The sequence below is a fragment of the Agelaius phoeniceus genome, chromosome 2 (assembly GCF_051311805.1).
Source record: "Agelaius phoeniceus isolate bAgePho1 chromosome 2, bAgePho1.hap1, whole genome shotgun sequence".
NCBI lineage: Eukaryota > Metazoa > Chordata > Aves > Passeriformes > Icteridae > Agelaius > Agelaius phoeniceus.
Window position 1 is genome coordinate 870,815 of NC_135266.1, and position 17,583 is coordinate 888,397.

A 17,583-nucleotide genomic window follows, 5' to 3' on the forward strand; every position below is an offset into this window, starting at 1 on the left:
TCCAGCATCCCCAGGGGCCTGGGGAGCAGGCCCTGCTGAGAGCCCTGCAGGCAGCACAGAGCCTGAGAATGGCACACATGCTCATCCTCAGCACTAACTGGGACACCACTTCTCCCACAGGTTCAGTGAAACTGCATCTTGGCAGTAATTAACAGGCTGAAGGGTAATTACTCCTCTGAATGAACTCATCTCCCCACAGCAAGTGTCAGATGTATTAAACTGAACTGCTTCCAATGAAGATACATCACACTGCAAAGATAATGACAACATTGACTTTATAACCTTTTAGAGAGGATGAAAATCTACTTTTTTAAAACCCATTTACATCTTTGTCTCTCCTCTACAGATGAGATAGGAAAGTTTAAAGGATATTTGAGAAAATATTTCGTTTTCAGGAAAAAGCTTTAAGGCTCTCCCCAGACAAACTGTGGCTTTTTCTCCTCAGTAGTGACATTTTCTGAGATCACAACTGGGATAATAAAAACACCCCAAGTGACACAAAGAGAAATGTCAGTGGTGGAGATCAATGGGAGCAGGCATCAGCACACAGCCACTGCTGCCAAAGCACCTCAGAGCCCAAAACCCACCAGAACAACTGCCAGGGAAAGCAGGGCTGAAGCTGGGATTAAAATTATAATCTTTATAATAAAAATGTTTATTATTTATAAAGTATTATTATAATATTTAAATTTAAATACATTTAAATTGATTAAAATTTTTATAAAAAGCACACACCCTCAAAAAACCAGTCTAATAATCTGAAGATTGTGAGTTTGATCCTGACACAAGGCACCACTAAACGTTGGTTTGGGTTTTTTGTTTGTTTGTTTTGTTAGGGTTGGGATTGAAAGTGTTTGAGATGGTATTTTGTGTTTGGATTTAGATGTTTATTATTTTTTACTTACATTATAGTTGTATAAGTTGTGAGTTTTATAGTATTTTATTAATAAGCTATAAAATGGTTTTGTATTTATCTTTATAAGGTTTTCTAAGGAAAAATTATTTAATTAAGAAATTATATATGTAATTAATTTTATTTTTAACTTTTTAACTTAATCACTAATTACTTTTTAACTTAATCACTAATTTTTATAATAGAATAGCAGGATTAGGTTTTCAGCCAGGTTTTACACCTCAGCTCCCTAGGTCTGAGATTCTTTGTAGTGGAACAATCCCCCTGAGAGCCCCCATGACCAGCCAAGAATTCATTTCAAGCCCTGTGCAGTATTTAATGAAGAGAACATTTCCTGAATCAAATACTACAGCCCATTGAAAAACCCTTACAAACTACAGTGAATATTCTTCCACTAAAGGCTGCAGCTCTCATGTGACAGAATTTCAGTAATTTCAGAATTTCAGTAAGAAAGACAAATGCCAGGCTTAGACCAACAACTCCCTGATTTCACTGTGAGCTTCCATTTCCAGAGTTCATTATTTTTTATAATTAAAAAGAACCATGAGGAAGCCCTTTCACTGCAGTCAGTTCTGCAAGATTTCCACAGGACAATTTCCTTCTCCTGCCCCAGAACCAGGTGCAGCCAAAGCAGGAGCCCAGGAGGATGAAGGGAGGGATAACCCCAGACACACCTGCAGGTGGAGGAAGCAGTTCCTAGGCACCTCTGAAGGACATTCATTTACAGGAATGACAAATTATCCTTAAGTGTGAGGAACAGCTCCTTCCAAGTTTGCTCAGGATATTGATGTTTTTGAGGAGGTCAAAATGCAAGGCTAAGAATAAAAATAGAGGACATTTTCTCACCTGTAGCTGCTGCTGCAAATGGGTGATTTCTGCAATTCTGAGTTCTCTGGATTTATTTGTACTTTCAATTTCTTGTCTTTGGGTCGACAGCCGACACCTGATATCCTGAAGCTTCCCCTCCAACTGGTTTCTTTTATCATTCTTTGAAAGAAAAGAAAAACATCTATATAATAATTTTTTTTTTTACCAAAACGTTTGGTCATGCAAGTCTGGATTTAAAAGCTTCTTTTAAAAACTCCTTTCTTAAAACTCATTTACATCTTTAGCCTGTCCTCTACAGATGAGATAGGAAAATTTACAGGATAGTTGAAAAAATTTTTATTTTTTCAGGAAAAAGCTTTAAGGTTCTCCCCAGACAAAATGTGGCCTTTTCTCCTGAGTAGTGACATTTTCTGGGATCACAATTGGGATAATAAAACCACCTCAAGTGACACTAAGAGAAATATCAGTGGTGGAAATTCTAGAAAACATAGAAAACAACCAGAGCCAGGGCAGTCACCACCAGGCTGTGCTTGTGTGTGGAATTTGCAGGGCAGCCCCAATGAGGGGAGAGAATGGTGCAGCTGACTCCATCTTATTAGAATGTTAATTAATTGCTTTATTATACTATATTATTTTATATTATATTACACTATATCACTATATCACATTACATCTAAACTGAATCTGCCAAGCACTCAACTGCACAACTGCATTTTGTGACTGTCAGTGACAGTCCTGACACACACACACACCTGGCCCTGACAGGCCAAGGAAACAAACTAATATTATTTTGGGTAAATAATTTTCATATTGCATTTTATTTTGACACAAACACAGGCACAGCAAATGAGAGAAGAATTGCTTTTCCTTTCTCTGAGGTTCAGAGAATGTGAAACCCAGAAACATTCCTGGGAAGAACTGTGCCTTGCTTTTCTCTGTGAAATGTGCTGACACTTGTGTGTTTGAGCTGCTGCTCCACCACCACTCACCAGAGCTTCCAGCTCGAACTCCAGGGTTTTCTTCTTGGCCTTGAGCACCACGATGTCCTCCTGCTCCTTGTTCCTCTGGTTCAGCAGCTCCTGCCGCCGGTTGCGCTCCCACTCCAGCTGCCTCTGCCTCTCCAGCTCCCGTTTGGCAGCCTGCAGGGTCAAACACCAACAGCTCTAAGTTTGGCAGCCTGCAGGGTCAAACACCAACAGCTCTAAGTTTGGCAGCCTGCAGGGTCAAACACCAACAGCTGGAATTTGGGGTGTTCCTATTCTGATATTCACTCAGAATGTTGGTACAAACTGGGCTGCTCTGGGCTCTGCACGCACAAATTGCACAGCAGGGGATGCCTTGGGAAGGCTGACCCAGACCAAAGACCAGACAGAGTCACAGAATAAAGCAGGGATTGATTCAAAGCATCTCCTCCATGGATGCACCTTGGGCAGCACCAGAGCCCAGCCAGGGCTGCACCCAAGATGACCCAAAATGGCCCCAAAATGCACGGCCGGGCACGGGCTCTGTCCCTGGGATCAGTTCTGCTCCATTTGCATCTTGCAGTTCATTGTCCCATTCCAGCTTTAGCCCCTGCAGTCCCACCCTGCTTGTTTTTCTCTCTCCAGCCCACGGGGTTTGTGCTCTGGGGCTGAGATTTGGATCATTTGTCCTTGGTGCCCAGCTGGAGCAGGAATTGTTTTGTCTCCCTGCTCACTATCCCATAATATAAAGCTCAGACCCACACACTAAAGCAGCTCAGAACCTGAAGATATAAAAGCTAAACCTGAGGCATCACAGAGGTGACTGAACAGAAACCCCCTCTGTTTTCCAAGATCCAGTTTGCTGATTTAACAGTTGTTTAGTACCAGGACGGATTCAAATCTCTTTCCAACCCTCTGCAGCTTTGCAAAGAACAGCCAAGTGTTTCTGTGCTGAACCTATCAAGGTTTGGCAATGGGAGAAAAGGGGAGATTTTTGGGTTAACCAGGGTGTGTTTCCTTTAACAAACTAAAGGCCAGGTTGGATGGTGCTACCTGGTCTGGTGGATGTAATCCCTGCCCATGGCAGAGGGTTGGAACTGGAGGATCTTTAAGGTTCCTTCCAACCCAAACCATTCTGGGACTCTATGAAATGAACTCAGCCCTAGAAAATCATGAATGCCAGAAGTTTTTCTTCATTCATTCATACACCTCTTAACATCAACTTTAATAATAAAAAGTTATTTTTAAAGGAGTGAGAGGTCAGGAGCATGTTGTCCTAGATGTCAATGTCTCATCCATTCATTTCACAGGACAAATGAAGCAAAAACTGCCCCTCCCTTGCCTTTAACACCCCAGAAATTTTAGTTCCTGCTGTAAAAGTTTGCTCCCCATCCTGGCAGCAACACACCAAGTGCCCAGCGCTCATCTGGATGCTCCCAAGCTGGGGCACTGTTGGAACCCTGGATGCTGATGATTCCAGACTTTCTGTGCTGCCAGGCACTGACCCCCAGAGAACACTGCACTGACCTGAGGGCCTGGAGAAGCTTCCAGAATGGAATGGCAGAACTGGGATTGTGGGGGTGGAGTTTGGATAGAAGTGTGTGATATCACAGGGTGGGAAACTCAGAGTTTAAGGGTTTAGAATACAGGAATAGATAGAAAGCAAGATGGAGGGTTTAGGGTGGAGGCTGCTCCTTCTTCTCCTTCTTCTTTTCCATGGGTTTGGGTGGTTTTGTGTCATTGGATAAAAAGTCCCCATTGCAGGCCATGGGTGTTTGGTTATTGGGTTAAAAGTAAAAATAATTTAAATGTCATTTCTTAATTGGACAGTTTATTATCATTATTTTTACAGGCCTTAAAAGGCCTTGCAGAGAGAGAGAGAGACGGGGCTCCATTTTTAGTTTGTTGGAGTGAAGTGCTGCAGAACTCAGAGTTTGTGAGACTGTGACAGAGATAAGAACTGATAAACATCTGAGTCCCTGTTGGAACCCAGGACATTCCTCTGGCTGCCCTGGATGGCTCCAGACCCTGGCAGGGGGTTCAGAGACCTTGGCACAGAGTCAAAACCACCTGTGCCTTGGATTTTAACCCATGGAAAACATGACCACTTTGTGTGAGGAGTTACAAGCCACAAGAGTTTGAATAGAATGATAGTGAATTTGTCACAGGGTGAAAAAGTAGAATTTTTGGGATTTAGAATGGGGGTTCAAGAGGCAAGATGGAGGAATCTGGGCGTGTCCTGTCCTCCTTCTTGTCCTCCATCTTCTGGTGGGATGGTGGCACTTCTGGATTGGAGTAGAGACAGACTGTCTAACACAGGTGATAGGTATTGGAAAATGATTGTAAATGAAGCACACGTAGTTCTTAGTATAAAAGCTAACACCGCCCTGAGGGTGGTCAGTGTGCCACAACCCAACCTGCAGGACAGACCTCAGCAGGGCAGAGAAAGAATGTGATGGATAAGAGAAAATAAACAACCTTGAAAAGCAGAGCCCAAGAATCTCAACTTCTTCCTTGGTTGTGGGGCTGGGAAAAAAGACTCTTTAATACCTCAGGAGTCATTTCAGCAACACAAAACCCGAGAAGGCCCAACAAGAAACTGTCTCACATTTGTTGGGGAAGATGAAACAGGAAAGCCTTATAAATATGATTGTCTGGCAAAAGATTGTGAGAATATGGAAACTATAAGTGAGAGTGAAATGAAAGCAAGCTGTGAGATCCCTCAGTTACTGAACAACTGGAAAACAATGGTGTGGCCAGCTGAAGGTGATCCCCTTTTGATGGAACAACACCCTCTGCTTGCAGACAGCTCCAGGGGTCAGAGCAGACCCTACAGCTTGGTAGAAGGGGGCCAAAGAGGAGTTTGTAGGGTTTAAAATGTAACACAGTATGGTAATGTAATGATTCTTATAGGCTGTATGTAAATGCTGTAGGATTTGTATATTGTACTGGATTGGTTAGTGAGAATCAGAATATTCAACACAGAAGAAGATTTATGGTATTGGAATGGGAACCTCGCCCTCTTACACTTTTTAGTCCTCTTACCCTTTTTACTCTCTCACCCTCTCACCCTCTCTGCCCCTCTCTTCTCTCAGGCCTGCTCTGAGCTGTGTCTGGCAGCTCCAGCAGGGCCCTGCCCCCAGGCCCTTTGCAATGAACCCCCAGTTCCAGCCCTGGCTGCAGAGATCTCTCCTCTCCATCCATCCTGGCAATCTACCCCCGACACTCCTACACACATTTCATCCCGACCTTGGCCAGATAAGAAGCCAAGACTGCAGAGGGCCCAGCCCCTGCTGTGCTGCCCCTCCTGGCTCACCTCTCTCCTCTCGATCTCCTTCCTCCTCTCCTCCTCACGCTGCCTCTCCAGCTCGCGCTGTTTCTCCAGCTGCTTCTCCAGCTCCAGCTGCCGCTTGCGCTCCTGCTCCTGCCGCTCGCGCTCCTTCCTCTCCTGCTCGGCCCTCTCCAGCTGGGCCAGCCTCTCCTGCTCCTTGCGCTGCTGCTCCAGCAGGGCCTGCCGCCGCTTCTCCAGCTCCAGGTTACCCCGCTCAAAGTTCTCCCTCTTCTTGTCCTCAAATGTCACTTGGTGCACGGAAATGTGGGGAAAAGGACAGTTAAACTCTGCCACTGGCTTGGAAACAAATACACCCCTGCAGAGATCCAAAGGAATTCCCAGCAAAGGGAATCCACCTTCCAGCAGGGATAGCCCTGCACCTCCCCACTACGGATAACGGCTCCACAGGCCAGCCTGGGCTTAGTGTGGGAAATGGATTTGTAGAGAATTCTCAAAGCCTCACAGAAGGCTCACACAGGGTGCACCTGTATGCAAACCCTGAGACAACAAGTGCTGACTTAGAAATGCCAACTCAGAAACGCCATGGACTAGGACAGATATTGCTGAGAGAGAAATGCAGCTAAAATAAAGTGTCAAAGGATGGCCTTGCAAATAAGACCAGGTACCTTGGAGAAATAGAACTGTGAAAGACTGACATTGCTGATCCCCTCAAATCACATCCTCAGCAAACCAAGGAGGGAATTCCCATTCACATTCCTTATTCCTTGCCTTTAACACCCCAGAAATTTTAGTTCCTGCTTTACTTCCTCGGGCATCCAGCTTTCTCCACAAAGCTCAGCAAGTGGGGATAATTTAGACAAACCATTCTCCAGCTGATCCTCCATGAGGACATGGATCTGGAATTCCTCTGTACATGGGATAATAGCAGCAGTCCAAGAGCCAACACTTCCATTAGAGCCAAGAATTCAGCTGCTGACATCATCAAAAGGCCATTATGCAAATGACCAGAACTTACTTAAAGTTGCTTTTCTCATTAGATTACCCATTAATGTCAGGAAAAGAAATGGTTTAGGTTCTTGGGCAGCTGAGTCCAGGGAGTCTGGATTCCTGCAGATCCACATCCTCCCCATCTCCTGTCCTAAAGAGTGGCCTCAGTTCCAGCACAGCTTCCCTGACATCCCTCTGCAGTCCCAGGGACTGTCCTTCCTCCTCCTCACTCCTCAGCACCTCCATCCAAATGGTTCCTTCCCTTCACCTTCTGCTCCTTTTCACACCCTCTGTGCCATTCCCACAGCCCAAAGTGCAGGTTTCTGTCCCTTGTGTGGCCAGCATGGACATTTTTGGGATGCAAGGCCAGGGAGAGCCCACATTGCCTTCCCAGTGTGCACAGCTGGACACATCAGCCCAACACCTGCTGAACCAGCTCAGTTCTTGTCTTTTCAGTCTGTGCCCCTTTCCAGCTGCCAATTCCCTCTTCCTTTTGTTCTTTTCCTGGAACTGCTGCAATCTGTATAAAGCCCCACACTGTTACACAGACCCCAAGGAAACAGCTCCCTGTGGGAATACTGGGATCTTCCACAGAGCACCTCAGCCAAGCTTTGCTCCACCTCAGGCAGAGGATGAAGGCAGCAGGAATTCCTCCTTGCAATCCTGTGCCAGGGCTGCCTGTGTGGGGAGTGCAGGAGATGAGGAGCCTGAGGGCTCTTCCCATCTCCAGTGCCACCAAGCCCAAGGATCAGGCACAGGAATGAGCTGGACCCTGCAATGTCTTGGTTGTGCCTCTGACCTGTCCCAAATTGCTCTGGAAAGACATTTCTCAGTCAGCCCATGTTTCCTCCCAGGCTGTGACCTGATGGGAAACCCCTCTGAGAACAGCACACTAAATATCCCTGCTTTGCCTTGCTCACCTGGCAATTTCTTTTCCAGTTGCTGCTGTTCTTCCTCCAGTGCTGGTTCTTCTGGTAACCTTTGGTCTACAGACACTGAGCTGGCAGCAGAAATGCCACTGCCAGAGCGGACTCTTCTGCCAAGGAAACAGGAACTGGGGGTTAACAGAAGCCAGGCTACCCAAATTATTTACTATTTAATGTTGAGATCAAATTAAATGCAATGCTGTAATGTTTCATGGCACTCAGTGTTCGTTCAGTGCTGCCCAGAGGGTCTCACTCAGGCATTGCCTCAGGAGAACAGGATTTTCCAGGACCCAAGCAGCTCACAGGTGAGCTGAGAACCCCAGTCCCAAATTCTGCTTCCAGATGGGTTCAACCCTGTCCCCAAGATCTCTCACTTGGGGGGAGATTTTTCCCCAGCCAGTCTGGGTTTGGGGAAATGCTGACTTAAACTACAGCAAAAACAGCAGAGACAGAGGAAGAGCTCACTATAGTCAAGCTAAAAGCAAGATCCCAGGTGGAATACAAAAAAATTGGGACTCTTTAGAAGGACACCTGAAGAACCCAGTATAAAAATACTTATTTTCATTGCTGTTGCTTTCTTCCCATCTATTTCTCCACAAAGAAGTGAAATGGAGCAGGAGAAGTGATGAGTGACCCCACTGCTCCCAAACCCAGCTGGACCCAAGGAGGTCTGGATGTGGTGCAGTGCAAATCCATGCTGGAATTCCAATACATTCTGACTGCTCTGAAGGAGTATAAGCCTGAACTTAAATCTGGGTTTCTGTGGCCATACTGAGCAGCCTGGAAGGTGTGCCAGCATCAACACCCACCCAAAGCCTGCTCTCACAGGGCAAAAGGTGGGGGCTCAGTGCTCAGTTCCTGTGCTTGACACTCCCAAAACCATCCCAAATGACACACAGAACCCAGGAGTGGGACTCCCAAGGGATGGGCAGTGACTGAATGAAGGGACTGAACTCCCAGGGATGGGCAGTGACTGAATGAAGGGACTGAACTCCCAGGGATGGGCAGGTACCTGAATGAAGGGACTGAACTCCCAGGGATGGGCAGTGACTGAATGAAGGGACTGAACTCCAAAGGGATGGGCAGGTACCTGAACGAAGGGACTGAACTCCCAAGGGCTGGGCAGTGACTGAATGAAGGGACTGAACTCCAAAGGGATGGGCAGGTACCTGAATGAAGGGACTGAACTCCCAGGGATGGGCAGGTACCTGAATGAAGGGACTGAACTCCCAGGGATGGGCAGTGACTGAATGAAGGGACTGAACTCCCAAGGGATGGGCAGTGACTGAATGAAGGGACTGAACTCCAAAGGGATGGGCAGTGACTGAATGAAGGGACTGAACTCCCAAGAGATGGGCAGTGAGTGAATGAAGGGACTGAACTCCCAGGGATGGGCAGTGAGTGAATGAAGGGACTGAACTCCCAGGGATGGGCAGGTACCTGAATGAAGGGACTGAACTCCAAAGGGATGGGCAGTGAGTGAATGAAGGGACTGAACTCCAAAGGGATGGGCAGTGAGTGAATGAAGGGACTGAACTCCCAGGGATGGGCAGTGAGTGAATGAAGGGACTGAACTCCCAGGGATGGGCAGGTACCTGAATGAAGGGACTGAACTCCAAGGGATGGGCAGTGACTGAATGAAGGGACTGAACTCCAAAGGGATGGGCAGGTACCTGAATGAAGGGACTGAACTCCAAAGGGATGGGCAGTGAGTGAATGAAGGGACTGAACTCCAAAGGGATGGGCAGTGAGTGAATGAAGGGACTGAACTCCAAAGGGATGGGCAGTGACTGAATGAAGGGACTGAACCCCAAAGGGATGGGCAGTGAGTGAATGAAGGGACTGAACTCCCAAGGGATGGGCAGTGAGTGAATGAAGGGACTGAACTCCCAGGGATGGGCAGTGACTGAATGAAGGGACTGAACTCCAAAGGGATGGGCAGTGACTGAATGAAGGGACTGAACTCCCAGGGATGGGCAGGTACCTGAATGAAGGGACTGAACTCCAAAGGGATGGGCAGTGAGTGAATGAAGGGACTGAACTCCAAGGGATGGGCAGTGACTGAATGAAGGGACTGAACTCCCAGGGATGGGCAGTGAGTGAATGAAGGGACTGAACTCCCAGGGATGGGCAGGTACCTGAATGAAGGGACTGAACTCCCAGGGATGGGCAGTGACTGAATGAAGGGACTGAACTCCCAGGGATGGGCAGGTACCTGAATGAAGGGACTGAACTCCAAGGGATGGGCAGTGAGTGAATGAAGGGACTGAACTCCCAAGGGATGGGCAGGTACCTGAATGAAGGGACTGAACTCCCAGGGATAGGCAGTGACTGAATGAAGGGACTGAACTCCCAGGGATGGGCAGGTACCTGAATGAAGGGACTGAACTCCCAGGGATAGGCAGTGACTGAATGAAGGGACTGAACTCCCAGGGATGGGCAGGTACCTGAATGAAGGGACTGAACTCCCTGGGATGGGCAGGTACCTGAATGAAGGTGGGATGTACTCTGGGGGCAGGGCAGGAGGCAGTGGCTGACCAGACATGGCCACATCAATGAGGTGCATAGCCAGGATAAACTCCTCAGCTGTCAGCTTCCCATCTTGATCAATGTCAGAGAGATTCCTTGTTAAAGGGAAGTGAAAACAAGGAAATTATTAATTATTAGAATCACTGTTCAAAGGCATTGCTTCAACATACAACAGTTCTAAATTCATTCAATTTTTCTGTTTTTTTCCACATTACTCTGCTTTTTCAAAACAAATGAACAGCAAACCCCAAATGCTTCCTTATTTCCCCCATTTCTCGTGGCTGTCTGTCTGAAATCCAACCTTGCAGCCACAGCTTCTCCTTCACCTGCTCTGGGTGCTGCCAGGAGCTCCTTTGTGCCAGAGAAGGACCTTGAACCAGTGGAGTTCCCTTGAACACCTCGTGAACACCCAACAGAACCAGCTCAGGTGTTTGGCAGAACTTTTAGGTTTGGTCTCCTTCCTCCCTGGAAGCTCCTGTCTCACATTCCAGGGCACCCACTGGCAGTGCAATCAAAGCCATTGATGTTCTGGTTCTGACAAGCACCAACCCACCCTGGCATTATGCACATATCAAAAATTACAGACTCATGTCTCTGGATGGCCCCAAAGCAGAGCTCCAAGAGAGGCACAAAATGATTTTATGATTCTACTTCTGTTAAGGTGGTGTTGGACAAAATTAACAGCCAGGGACAGCACCCAGGGAGCAGATGGAGTGAGCAAGGGCAGAGTTAGGTTGGGTTTTAGGGAAAGGTTTTTCCCCAGAGGGTGCTGGCACTGCCCAGGGAATGGGCACAGCCCCGAGGCTGCCAGGGATGCCCAGGCTGGGCTTGGTGGGGGCTGAGCAGGGCAGGGGTGGGACTGGATGATCCCTGTGGGTCCCTTAGCTCAGGAGTTGTTTCTCCATCCAGCATGCTGCACTCTAACCATGCAGGGACATCTCCCATGGTACTGTGAAAACCCAAGGGAAGTAAGTGGTAAATCCTTCTGCAGTGCCAAGGCACAGGACTTTGCTGATGGGATTTAGGTTTGGGAGACAATCCCAGCCTCACTCCATGCACACCTGTGGCACTGAACTCCTCAGGCTGGAGCACAGGAACAAGCCAAGAGACTGGGAATGCACCATGCACAGAAATGAGAGATCAGCTGGGTCAGAGCTCCCAGGACAGCCCAGAGGCTGAGCATCACCACCTCTTCCCTTGGAGTGTCTGAGCCAGGGATTCCAGCCCCAGCACAGGCTGGCAACCCTCAGCCCAGAGCAGGGCCCAGGAAAGGAGCAACAAGAGCTGGAATGTCCCTTCCCTTCTCAGTGCACTGGCAGCTGTCACTGGCCCAGCTGAGTGAGTCCTGCCTGCAGCTCCTGCAGAGAGCTGGTGGCAGCTGCCTGCCCACACGGGCACTCCAAGGCTGGCAAAAGCAGAGCATTTCTTGGTTAATCATCTGCTGGGGGACTGGGCTGGTTTGTTTTCATCCCTTTGTTAGGAAACAGGGAAGGGAAGAGTGGTTTTTAATTTATAACACAACTGCCAGTGCTTTGCAAAGAGAACAAGTGCAGCTGAATGGCCTTGTCAGAGTGACTGCACCACTGCCATCCTCACACTGAACCCTGGGCCAGCTCCAATGCTTCTCAAGCAAACACTCCCAAAGGACAGGAGTTAATTAGGAACAACTTCCCATGGGCAATAAAAACATCATAAAGTTCAGCAAACAACAAGTTGGAAGGCAAAGGGGAAGCTGAGACAAATGCTTTTAAAATCCATGATTGTACAGGTCCCTGGGAAATCAGCCCTCCTGTACCCATGGAAAAGGCAGAGAAACCCCACAGAAAGTGTGCCTTGGGTTAAGCTCCCTGTTCTACCTCCTGTGCAAAGGGAAATTCCCCTGGTGCTCTGTCAGGGCATGTGGAAGGCACAGGATGCTGAACATCTGCTCTGCCTAAAAACCCAGCATTGAACCACAATTTCCAAATCATCACACAAAAATGCTCCTGGTGCTCTTGTGGAATAATATTAGTAAAGGCACAGAAATGCAGGTTTTGTTTATAAAGTTACACAGCACAAGGAGCAACATGTGATTTATCAGTGAGACAGAATGGAGAAAACCCCACGGGCTCCAGTGCAGAGGTTTCAGCAGAGTTGGTGTTTTGATGGAAATGGAAACATTTCTTTTACCATATTGTAGCCAGCTGAGCCTGGGGTAAACTTGACTGCATGAGAATCGTTCTTGCTTGGGGACCTAGAAGGGAAACAAATATTAACAAAATAAGCAAGAGATGTGAGCAGCAGGAACTTGGCTCCCCCAATAACCAAGAAATAACACTTCACTTCTGCACAACAGCCACAGAATCCCAGCCTGGGTTGGGCTGGAGGGACCCCAGAGCCCACCCAGTGCCACCCCTGCCATGGCAGGGACACCTCCCACTGTCCCCAGTGTCCAGCCTGGCCTTGGGCACTGCCAGGGATCCAGGGCAGCCCCAGCTGCTCTGGGCAACCAAATCCCTCAGATTGAAACCCAAGAAAGCTCTAAACCCCAAAGACATGCACCAGAACTGGTAAAATCAAGCCAGGGGACCAGTTCTAGTCTCTCCCTGGAACTGGCCACTGTTCCCAGCAGAGGGTGTATGATGGTAAAGGTGCCCTGCACAGGAAATAATTAGCATTGACTCTATGATTACAGAAGGCTGATCAATTGTTTAATTAAGCTATACTATATTATATTATACTATTAAGAAACCTGTAACTCTTACAGACTGTGAGATACAGCTTTAACCTAATAGGTCAATCTACCTAAACCCTATCCAGTGTCTAATTAAGAAACTCCCTTTTGGTAGACAATCTCCATAACACATTCTACATGTGCACAACAACAGCTGCAGCAAATGGAGATAAGAATTGGTTTTTATTCTCTTCTCTGAACTTTCTTACAGCTTCTCACAGCTTCCCAGGAAGGGAAAATCCTGGGAGAGAACTGTGTCTCTCTCTGTTCAGAGGATATGTGATTACCACATGGGTGAACCAAGCACTGGAAATGGCTGCACAAGTTTTCACAGAACCCACTGTGCCCTTTTCCAGAAACATTTCCCAAGGTCAGCTTTGCAGAAAAGAAAGGAAAAATGGTGCTGAAATGATCCCAGCTGTGAGGAGTATTTGCTTCTAAACAAGAGCTTTAAGCACTTGGAGGATTCAAACAGAAAAACACTGATGAGCCTCTTACTATGTGAACAACACCCTCAGAGGCAGAAAATTGGCTCTTAGAGCTGGAAACAAGAAGACAAGAGAAGCTGTGGCAGTACCTGTCAGGTGTCCACTCATGGTTTTGTCGTGGCTGTTGAAGAGCTGCCGGTACTTGAGGCGTGAGGACTGAGGCACAGCCCACTCTGCCACGGCAGGAGAGCTGCAGGGAGGGCAGGGAGAACAGCACAGTTGGAGAGCTCATCTCAGGAGGGTCATGGAACAAGCACAGAGCCATAAATCACAGCAGGGTTTGGGATGGAGGGACCCCAGAGCCACCCAGTGCCACCCCTGCCATGGCAGGGACACCTCCCACTGTCCCAGGTGCTCCCAGCCCCAGGGTCCAGCCTGGCCTTGGGCACTGCCAGGGATCCAGGGCAGCCCCAGCTGCTCTGGGCACCTGTGCCAGGGCCTCAGCCCCCTCACAAGAGGCTGAAGTGCTGCACTGAGATCAAGTTTTGTGCCTGAAAATGTTCTTGCCCCCAGTTTTGCTGGGAGGGTGGGGAGGTTCTGAGGTGCCCCTGGGTCCCTGGCAGTGCCCAAGGCCAGGCTGGGCACTGGGGACAGTGGGAGGTGTCCCTGCCATGGCTGGGGTGGCACTGGGTGGGATCTGAGGTCCCTCCCAGCCCAAACCATTCCATGATTCCATGATCTAACATTCCCTGTTATTCCTGAAACCACCACACGTTTAACCTCTTGTTTGCAAACATTTATCACAATTCATACTCTTGGAAGAGGTTTGGTTTTTTTTTAAGAGTTTCACTTTTTTTTTTTACTGTCAGAGAATGAAGGAACCTAAATTGTTCAGTGGAGCTACAAGATTTTACCTAAACATGTAACAGGAAATGCAGAGTAACATTTTACTCTGTCTTTAACTGTTTCTCTTAGCCAAATAGAGCTGCTGAAGGAAAACAAATGTAAAATACACTGGAAATGTAAAAAAAAAGTTGTGAGAAAGCCACACTTGAAGGTAAAGGTTCTCCTAATGGAACAAGTGAGGAATGTAATATTCCCAGTTCTAATCCATTTCCATAACAGGCTGAGTTGATTTGCAGCTCTAATTTCCCAGGCTTGATGGCTCAGAAATCCTAATTCTGAAAAACAAGGAGCAGAGTTTTTCTGCCTTTAGGCACATTCAAACTTTGTCCTTTTTCTGACCTTATAATACCATTCTCACATGACAAGACACAAACCAGTTTCTCTATTTCTATTTTGGATTTCTAAACTCTTGAGCTTTAATAAAAGCCCTTCATGGGAGCAAAGCAAAAACAAGCTGCCCCTTCAATGATGAAGATAAGAAAAAAAGCCATATATTTAATTTTTACCCATAGGAATTCCTCCCCAGTTTTGCTGGATTTGGGGGTTCCACACATTTTAATTTCTGTGTTACACATAAATTATACCAGAGCATCCCTACTCTGTTCCTGGCCAGTTTAGGTTTCAGAGAGAAAATTATTTGTTTTGAAAGACTTTAAATTATTTGGAGTCAATACTCCAAATCAATACTGAATCTAATAGCAGGGCAATAGACAAGCCTGTAGAAGGAAATCAAAATAAAACCAGATCATTTAATTATGTCCCAAGCCATTTTCCTCTTGCAAAAAACCTGTGCCATAGATCCATGAGAGAGATGATTTATAAGGACTTTGGGAAATCCCTCTCTTAACTCCTCTCAGAGCCTCCTTAGATCCATTTTTTTAAACCACAGTAAAACCCTTTTTACCCAACACACATTTTTCTAGGCCTTGGAATAATCTAAAAGCCCTTAAAGTGATTTTTCACACAGAACTTGAAGAATATAGAAGAAACAGCGATGTGGAGTGCATTTAAAATATGAGACCTATGAAATATTTTGCTTTCAGCAATTACCCTGCAGTTGCTAATTTTAAATAATGCATTCATTGTCTTGTTTTCCCAGTACCAGGAGTGCCTGTGCACGATGCAGGTTTTGTTTATAGAAGCAAATGCTGTTCTAAAAATCAACTGAAGACAATGTCATCACTGTTAATTACTTCATTTCCATGATTCCCTGCTCCTGGAGCATTAATAAGGTGGAGTAAACAGCACCACATGGAATGCTGCAGTGGAGCCTGTGCAGAACTGGTTTCTGCCAGAACTATTATTTCAGATGAGCACTTTGGGCAAGGGAAGGAGTCTCCCCAGCCCTGGGGACCCAAGCTCTGTGCCCCAGCCCCACCTGGCCACGTCGAAGGATTGTGCCTTTTGCAGCTTTGCATTGAGCTGAGCTCCCGGCCCCGAGCGGCTGAAGGAAGAACTCTTTGGCAAAGTGGCTGGGAAGAGAGAAAACAGGGATTTATTGCTGTTCACAGTGACCCAGGACACTCCCATGACATTCACTCACTCCTAACTCCAGTACAAGCACTGTGGGTCTGATGGGAACTTTTTAACAATATCAAAATCAGGGAGACCAGCAGGACAGGGGGAAACACAAGGGCATTTCCATCCTATCTTTTTACTTCCACAGCTTGCTGGAAACCCTGTTGATACCAAATTATATCTTGGTACATGTAGTTCAGTATTAAAGTCACCCTAACAAATAGCAGTACAAAGAGACAGGAGAGGCCCAATTTCCAGGCAACAGCTTCCTGGCAAGTTCATTTCTCCAAGTGCTGCTTTATTTTCTCACCACGAGGGACTCCTGCGGGAGGCCATGTCCACATTCCTCCTTTTAGCTCTTCTCCAAGTGTGCCAAGTGGGCTAAAGCAAAGCACAGTCCTTCCCCAAAGGCATCACTGGAGTGGCCAATCCCACGCGTCCCAGGAAAGGCAGGGGAGGAGCTGTTAGGAGCAGCAGAAGAGAGTGAGAGCGGCGTACCGGGGTGAGCGAAAGCAGGCAGGGGCTGGATGACAGCAGGAGCTCCGTTAGCCAGGGGAGGGACGGCGGCAGGGACAGAGGACACCAGCGGGGGGGACATCCCCACGACTGGGATGGATGCCATGGGCACCGGGGCCACACTGCTGAGGGGTGGCATGTTGGCAATGCCCCCGAGACCTACGGGCGAGAAAAGCACACGTTGGTTCTGACGCACACCCGAGACGGCGCCCGCGGGGTCACCGACACCTCCGGCGGCACCTCCCAGCCCTGCGACAGCCCTCCCGGCCCGGGGTGGCACTGCAGGGACAGGAACGGGACACGGGGACAGCCCCAGAGCGGGGCAGCACCGCCCCCAGCTGTCCAGCAGCATCTGCTACAGAGGGAATGAACTGCGCGCCTTGACCTGAGAGAGGAGGAGCAGCCCCAGGGAGGAGGAGCAGCCCCCGGGGAGGAGGAGGAGCCCCCGGGGAGGAGGAGGAGCAGCCTCCGGGGAGGAGGAGGAGCCCCCGGGGAGGAGGAGCAGCCCCCGGGGAGGAGGAGGAGCAGCTCCCAGGGAGGAGGAGGAGCCCCGGAGAGGAGGAGAAGCCCCGGGGAGGAGGAGCAGCCCCCAGAGAGGAAGAGCAGCCCCAGGGAGGAGGAGGAGCAGTCCCCAGGGAGGAGGAGCAGCCCCCAGGGAGGAGGAGCAGCCCCCAGGGAGGAGGAGAATTCCCCAGAGAGGAGGAGGAGCAGCCCCCAGAGAGGAGGAGCAGCCCGGGGGAGGAGGAGCAGCAGCCCCAGGCTGGCCCAGCAGCCGCAGGGTTGCTGGGATCCCCGGGCTGGGATCAGACAGGGCAAAGCTGATGGAGAGCACAGGGTGAGAGGCTGAGGGCAAGCACAGCTGCAGGGAACCAGGGGGTTAAGGAGGGTCAGTGGTGCCAGGGGAAGAACGAGGGGTGTGCAAACAGCTCACATCAATCTGCAGGCAATGAAAACAGGGGAATCACCATCTCCCCAAGGCTGGGCTTTGTGGGGGCTCATTTCCTTCTGCCTTTGCTCACTTAACCCTGCATTGGCTCTGCCCAGTTTCATTGTCTTCTTCCAAAG

General features: G+C 48.4%; 1 protein-coding gene across 4 annotated transcripts in view; it reads right to left on the reverse strand.

Annotated features, from left to right (window-relative positions):
- ITSN1 (intersectin 1) overlaps positions 1 to 17,583 on the reverse strand; it is a 117,800-nt gene that overhangs the window by 62,578 nt on the left and 37,639 nt on the right. For 3 of the 4 annotated variants that reach the window (XM_077192741.1, XM_077192732.1, XM_077192751.1), the window contains exons 6-14: positions 16,501 to 16,677; positions 15,863 to 15,956; positions 13,728 to 13,828; positions 12,607 to 12,670; positions 10,395 to 10,532; positions 7,903 to 8,018; positions 6,020 to 6,282; positions 2,731 to 2,880; positions 1,760 to 1,900 (exon numbers count right to left, since the gene is read on the reverse strand). In XM_077192741.1, coding sequence (XP_077048856.1) covers positions 1,760 to 1,900; positions 2,731 to 2,880; positions 6,020 to 6,282; positions 7,903 to 8,018; positions 10,395 to 10,532; positions 12,607 to 12,670; positions 13,728 to 13,828; positions 15,863 to 15,956; positions 16,501 to 16,677 — 1,244 coding nt within the window. The remainder of the gene's footprint in view (positions 1 to 1,759; positions 1,901 to 2,730; positions 2,881 to 6,019; positions 6,283 to 7,902; positions 8,019 to 10,394; positions 10,533 to 12,606; positions 12,671 to 13,727; positions 13,829 to 15,862; positions 15,957 to 16,500; positions 16,678 to 17,583) is intronic. The other variant, XM_077192746.1, reaches the window with a different exon arrangement.